Genomic DNA, 7,451 nt, shown 5'->3' on the forward strand with positions numbered 1-7,451 from the left:
CCTCCACTCTTCTTAATATCCACCGCCTGCCTGGACAAGCTCTCTGCCAGCGAACTGAAGATTCCCACACTGACCTCCAGCTCCCACCCTTTCTGCAGCTGACCACCTGCCTAGAGAGGGTCTTTTTGGCTGTGCCATTTGTACCTCAAACTCCACAACTCAACCATCTCTTCCTTCGTAAACTAAGTCCTCCTCACAGGTGAGGCATTTCTAACCAACCAGTTACCCGAGTCCGAAACCTGGGATCCATCCTAGGTTCCTCCTAGTCTCCATTCGAATGCATCAAGGCTGCTGATTGTGCCTGCTAATTATTTTTTACTGTCAGCCCCTAAGCACTACCAAAACAGTTTTTTATTTACTCTCCCTGCCTGGCCTCCCCTCCCTAACCAATTTGGCTCCATATGGCTGCAGGTGAGGCTTTTAATAGGTGTACTTGATCAGATGCTCCCGCTGAAAACTCCACCCCCACCCCTCCACATGATAAAATATAAATTCTTTTCTGCAGCATCCAAGCCCCTCAAAGATCTGCAGCATCCAAGCCCCAATTAGCCCTGCAGCCTCTTTTCCAGCCTCTTTGTTCTCTACGCTTTACACTCCAGCAGTACCCACTACTGGTTCCCAGAACGCTCCCAGTTTTTTGCACATGGTTTCCTGTGCCTAAGATGTTGTCACCTCCACTGTCCACTCAAATGCTATGTCTGCTGTGACAAGCCCCAGGTAAACCGATCAACTCCTATCACATGTTAAGGAAACATGGCCCTCACCCCCAATTTGCCTTAATTATAGCAAGGTGCCCTTGGACCCACTAAACAAGGTCTTTGTGATCAAGGACCCTGTGTTATGCATCTCGGGATATCCAACACCTAGCAGAGCCCAATACAAGGCGCATAGTCTGTACCCTCCTTGAATTTCAATTCCTCATCAGTTACCCCTACCCGCTAGGACTGTCGTGAAGCTTACCTTACACCTAAGTACGGCCAGAGTAAACATACACAAAAGGTATAAAAGGCTTGTTTTGACATTAACAACAGCAGCCTGACAGAGATCTGTGCCAGCTCCAGAGAGACCGCAAGAGGCTGCCTGGCTTGCACGAGCCTCCTTCAGTGTAAATGTCCTTTTCTCCAAAACGGGGTTAATAATAGAAGCTGCCTCTTGGGGTCGTAATGAGGATTAACAATGGCTGAAATGCTCCTAGCACAGTGCTTGACACAAAACAAAAGCTCCACAAACGCGAGCCATTACGTGAATCAAATTTGTGTGCTACGACGACAGTGGAGGTGGGCAGTGCCGGGGCGCAGAGCACCGAGGCTCGGGTCCGCCGCCCGGCAAACTCCTGGGGCTCCTCGGTGGAGCCCAGGGGGATCCCCGCACCCACGCCCGGCCCAGCCCCCACCCCGCGGCCACCTGCCCGCCGCCGCCGCGTCAGAAGAAAGGCCTGGGGAGGCGGGAAGCCAGGCCTCACGTGTGGCGCTGGGCCCCCGCCGAGGGGCGCCCCGCTACTCACTGAGCCACAGCTCCAGCGCCGCTGCCGGCCCCGGGGGCCCCTCGGCTGACTCAGCCCCCGCTGCGGCCCCGGCCCCCGCTGCCACTGTCGCCGCCGCCATGACCCCGGCCCCCGCTGCTCAAGCTGCAGCCGCCCCTGCCCTCTAGCCGCCGCCGTCCGGCGCGCTCCGGGGCTGCCGACGCGGCAGGCGAGGGTTGGCACGTGACGGGGCGGAGCCTGGTGCGGCTCCGCCCAGCAGCCAGGCCCCGCCTCCGTGCGGGCCCTGAGGCATAGGGGCTCTGCCTCGCAGAGTCGCCTCGCCTCCGCGGAGCCTGGCTTTGCCCAGCCTACTTCTAGACCAGCAACTGGGTCAAAGCCCATCAAGCCAACTTCCCGAGGCCTGCGTGTTCTTGTCCTTCTGGAGTAGGCTCAGGATGCCCAGTTAAATTTGAATTTCAGATAAACTAGGAATGGTTTTGGGGGTGGGTATTTTTATCCAGGAGGGTCTTCCCCCCTTCTCTGAAGTGACACACCCGCTTTCCATGATTACTGCCTTATTTTCTCCGTTACACATTACACCATCGATTTACTAAATATTGCTTATTGTGTTAAAGGAAAATTTTTCCCCAAAAAAAGTCATGATTCTCTATATACATATTGAAATGAAGACGTGTTAAATATTTTAACTCGTTAATTAAATGAGGAGAATTGAGCAGACGTGATAAGTCATTCAAAAGAAAAAAAAAGGTTGGGGGCACCAGGCACTCTCAGCCAGTAGGGCAGGAGATTCTTGATCTTGGAGTTGGAAGTTCAAGCCCCACACTGCATATAGAGATTTTTCAAAATCTTAAAAAAAGGGAAAAGGCAAATGTATATATATAAAGAAACGTTGGAACACATGGACAAATGGACACAAAACTAGCTTATCCAACAGCAGTGGGGGCTGTCCATCCAACTTGCAGAATAATTTGCATAACTATCAGCCATCTATGAGTAACCACTTGGAAGGAGGTCTGTGAGACAATGAAAAGGCCATGCTATCCTGACAATACATAATTTTCCTTCAAAGCACGAATCGTCTATATTCCATTGCCTGTTTCCCCCCACTAATAAAAGCAAAAACTTTGCTCTGTACACCTCTATATCCTCAGTACCTAGAATAGTGCCTGGCACACTAGAGCCACTAATTAATTGTTGAATGGCCAAACAAACCCTACCAGCAATTAGAGGTAGCTATAGGGCTTTAGGTCTCACCTCTGAACGAGGACTTCAACCAGTTTCATCTCGACCTCAGTCTGTACTTTCTAGTTAAGTTCCTTCCAGCTTATCTCTTAACTGTGGCAAAAGGCTACATGGGGAAAGCAGCCTGTGATGGGAACTGAAACTACCCCCTCACGATGTAAGGACTGTCCTGAGCCAGCAAGACCCTGCCTGTGATTGACCCTAAGACACTGATGACCTGACCTTCACTGCCCATCTTTATCCCACATGTTCCTTATATAAATCTGGAAGCATTTTCAGCACTTTGGAGACGGGCTTTGAGATGTTAGTCTGCTCTCCTTCCTGTGCTGGCGTCACTGAAATAAATCCTTTTCTTGCTTCACCACCACTGTCTCTCTGCCTTTGGATACTGTCAGTTGTGAGGAACCAAACCTGATCTGTTTGCGACCCTCAGAGCCAGGGGCTCTTGCACGAGTAACATCCCTGCCCCAAGTAAACACACAATCGAAGTGAAGTAACCACGATTGTGGCTATCTCAGTTTCAAAATAAGTCTAGCCACAGACGTCTCCGTCTGACAGACTGCTGCCCAAAGCACCCTTCTACATAGAAACTGTCATGAAAGGGTTCTGAACCACAAGTGACTGAAGTGCTTACTGTCTGCCAGCCTCTGCAACAAACCTTTCACGGTTGTTACCCGTCTTGGTCAACTTGCGCTGCTGTAACAGAATACCCAGACTTGGTGGCCTAAACAACAAGACATTTTCCCACAGGTCTGGAAGCTGGGAAGTCCAAGATAAAGTGTTGCAGATTGGGTCCCTGGTAAGACCCCAATTCCTGGTTTGCAGAGGACTGCCATCTTGCTGTGTGCTTCCAAGGGGGCTGGTAGGTAGGGAGAAAGAGAGCATGCGCTGTGGTCTCTTCTCTTATAAAGATACTAATCTCTTCATGAGGGCGCCACCCTTGTGGCCACATCTGAACCGAATTAACTCCCAAAGTCCCACCTCCAAATACCATCGCATAGGGGCTTAGAGCTTCAACATATGAACTTCAGCAGACAGCTTCCACCCAGAACATTATTCATATAGGGGTAATTTTGTTTTTCAAAGAAACTGCATCATCTATAGCGTACCCTTTTGTGTTCTCTTTTTTTGGTTCTTTGGGAATTATGCTACATCTCTGTTAACTGTAGATAACTGAAAGCAATTAAAAATTATTCTTGTCTACAGGCACGCAAATGAATTTTCCTGGGAGGATACAACTGGCTCCATGTGGAAAAACCAGTTTGTCTCCATTTGCACGTTCATTTCAATATTCCTGATCTATAAATGTGTCTGTACTGTGGATTCTCCTTTGAACTGGTTGTAACATCTCCTCAGTGTCTTCACTAATGAGTCAAATAAAATCTGTAACACATGTTCATCTCTTGAAAATTCTAAACAGCTGGGTTACTAGAGCTGGGTTTCCTCATTGCAACAAATGTCTGGAGGAGACTGGAGACTGCACCCTATAGAGCGGTATAAGCTCTCCATTGACCAGGGACCGTCCATCACTTCCTAGATAATTCTTACACCTGGCTTACCTTACTGATTTTAAGCAACCACACTCATTCAACATTTTGACTTGCGGATCAGTAGTTTTCCAATGGGCCTTTGTTAGGATCACCTGGAGGGCTTGTTAAAACGCATCATGCAGGGCCCAACCCACACAGTTCCTAATTCTGTAGGACTGGGGGAAGCCCAAGAATATGTCTTTCTCATTAGTCTCCAGGCAATGCTGAGGCCGCTGGCCTAGGGACCACAACAGAAAGATACAAAGATAAGTGGGCAGTAAGGAAGTGGATTGGGAGTTCAGGGCAGCCAGTGGGTTCAAACACCATCGAACTTCTGGCACTTTATAGATGAAAAATAATTATTGGTGGAACCAGAATCTTCTGGCTCTCCCTATCTAGCTCTAAGCACCAAATGGGAGCTAATTGTACCTTGAGTCCTTTCTTTTGTATGCCCTGTTACCTCAGCCTGGAAGGACCTCCCTCTGCTGTCAAACTACCTCAGTGTGGGGCTGCCAGATTTAGCCAATAAAAATAGAGGAAGCCCAGTTAAATCTGAATTTCAGACACACAAATAATTTCTTAACACAAGTATATCCCAAATATTGTCTGGGACATACTTATACTAAAACAATTACTATTTATCTGAAATTGAAATCAAAAGGCAAAACCCAACGCCTTCTAAAGAAAGTGTTCCCCGACTGGCTCCCCCCGCCCACCACCCAGGGATTCCATATCCCTGTAGCAATTTCATTGCCTCTCCACCATCAGCTCCACACCTGTATTACTGTAATTGTCAGTCTCACGTGGGACTCTCATCTCTTTGAGGTGGGGGACCTTCTCTTTTTTTTAAAGTTTAACAAATAAATGTAAATACACGGGGCACCTGGGTGGCTCAGTCGGTTAAGCACCTGCCTTTGGCTAGGTCATGATCCCAGGGTCCTGGGATCAAGCCCCACATCAGGCTCCCTACTCAGCGAGTAGCCTGCTTCTCTCTCTCCCCCTGCTCATGCTCTCCCTCTAGCTATCTCTGTCTCAAGTAAAAATAAATAAAAATCTTTTTAAAAAAAATAAATGTAAATACATACATAAATATATAAATGAGGGTGAGAAACACCTGTGGATTGAGCGTCTATAATTTTTTAAAGATTTTATTTATTTCAGAGAGTGAGCAAAAGAAACAGAGTGAGAGCGCGCATGAGCAGGTGAAAAGGGGGGCAGAGGGAGAAGCAAACTCCCCTCTGAGCAGGGAGCCCGATGTGGGACTCCGTCCCAGGACCCTGGGATCACGACCTGAGCCAAAGGCAGATGCTTAACCGACTGAGCCCCCCAGGTGCCCCTGAGTGTCTATGATTAATGAGCCTTTATTATTCCTCTGCACATCCCCAGGCCTCAGAGGGCCTGGCACATAATAGGTATTTGTCAAATGAATGAATAAAGACAGGACTGAATGGTCTCAGTTTAGAAGGGTTCTCCAGGTGATGAAAGCCTCCCCTCCTTGGCTGGGCTGTCCTACTGCCATCAGGATTGGGGGAGTGGTGGGAGGGGGCAGAGCTAAGGGGGGCTCTGGCCTAGAGGGAAAGGCCATGACCCTAACATTTGGCCCAGCTATGAAGGATAAGTTGGGAGATCCCCCAGGCCATGATAATGAGCATGAGTGCCAAGAAAAACGTATACTGCCTTCTAAATTAAAAAAACACGTTCATATCCGGTGATTCACTAATGAAAATAGTTACCACCAGTGATGTGAAGTTCCTGAACACTGCAGAGCAGCATTCTCGCTAAACATAGTGACTTCGGTGAGGCCAGCACCCGTGCGCTTGACTGCTCACCCTGACCATCCAATCCAATCGGAGGTGGATCTGGTCTTCGACTCCAGTGTCTCTGGGCAGCCACTATGTGTAGCAGAGCTGTTCTCAGCACCAGAGGTACGACGCTGAAGACAGGAGCCCCCATTCTCCTGGACTTTACTATCTGACACCAGCAAGTAACTGCCGAACTCCTTCCATACACAATTACTTATGCAATCAATTCCAATTGTGTGCTCAGGACAAGAGGGTGCTGATGATGAAAGACAACAGGAAGACCTCCTGGGAAGAAGTCAGAGGCTTCCCTGACGTGAGAGTGGAGCTTGAGATCTGACGGCTAGGAAGGAGGTGCCCAGGCAAAGCCAGAGAAGAGCGGGTGGACAGGTCTTCCAGTCACAGAGAACAGTAGTATGAAGGCAGGAAGGAGACGTGCCTGGGGACCTCAGGAAGGCGTATGTGGTTGGAGGCCAGGCAAGAGGGCACGTGAGGGGCTGTAAAGCGTGAAGTGCAGCTGGGGAGACAGACCAGGGTCAGGCTGTGATGAGGAAGCGTGGCTTCATCCGGACAACAAGCCTCCTTCATGCCTCATTTTCCGATCATCTCCTATCAGGGCTCCCTGCTTCTCGTCCGGTTCTGCTCAAATCTCTCAGCAGCAAAGCTACCAGGACGAGCTTTCAAATCATCCACAAATCCGATCATGATGCTTCCCTGCTCAAAACATTTCAATGGCTCCTCACCTTCCACCTCCTGAAGACTTAACTCCTGTCTTCACTGACGGAACCGCAGTTTGTTCAAGTGCCCAAGGCTCCCCTACCCAGCCATGTACCTCAGGGAAGAGCTGGCTCTGCCTGAGCTTTGACTGATCTATGAGGATGCCTCCCCCACTTCCCCAAAAGTTCAAGAATGGGGAAGTGAACCAGGGAAGGGTGCTTGGAGAAATGTTTCTTTGCATTTAGGGAGAGAGCTGCAAAAAGCCACTATCTCTGACAGCACATGAAGGAGGAAGTGCAGAGAGGCCCAACCACTTTAGCCAAGCCAATTGTCAGCACAGGAAACCAACTTAAGGCCATTGGCTGGGGCCAATACGGTAGAGATGGAAATGGGAAGACCCGGGGTCCTTACTGACGTCACTGAACGTTTAATTAACCAACCTGAGAGCCTGCCTTACCCCCTGAACTTCCTGTTACCGTGAAATACTAAATCTTATTTTAAGCTGGTTTTGAATCTGGGTTGTTTTGTTGTTGTTATTTGCATCAGATGGCACCCTGATATCCTTAACCTGGCAAAGAAGGGCCATTTGGGCAGGCACCTGGGTGGCTCAGTTGGTTAAATGTCTGCCTTCGGCTCAGGTCACGATCCCAGGGTCCTGGCATTGAGCCCCATTTGGGGAGG

The 7,451-nt window shown here is 49.2% G+C and overlaps 1 protein-coding gene across 3 annotated transcripts in view; it reads right to left on the bottom strand.

Annotated features, from left to right (window-relative positions):
- The window catches only part of GGA2 (golgi associated, gamma adaptin ear containing, ARF binding protein 2), a 43,019-nt gene that overhangs the window by 31,917 nt on the left and 3,651 nt on the right, over nucleotides 1-7,451 (bottom strand). Inside the window, exon 1 of one of the 3 annotated variants that reach the window (XM_057314783.1) lies at nucleotides 1,505-1,654. The exons of 1 other annotated variant lie outside the window; for it this stretch is intronic. In XM_057314783.1, the coding sequence (XP_057170766.1) occupies nucleotides 1,505-1,604 (100 nt within the window). In that variant the 5' untranslated portion in view covers nucleotides 1,605-1,654. Of the gene's footprint in view, nucleotides 1-1,504; nucleotides 1,655-7,451 lie in introns of those variants that run through there. One more of the 3 variants, XM_026515604.4, reaches the window with a different exon arrangement.

The sequence above is a fragment of the Ursus arctos genome, unplaced genomic scaffold, assembly GCF_023065955.2.
Source record: "Ursus arctos isolate Adak ecotype North America unplaced genomic scaffold, UrsArc2.0 scaffold_2, whole genome shotgun sequence".
NCBI classification, from domain to species: domain Eukaryota; kingdom Metazoa; phylum Chordata; class Mammalia; order Carnivora; family Ursidae; genus Ursus; species Ursus arctos.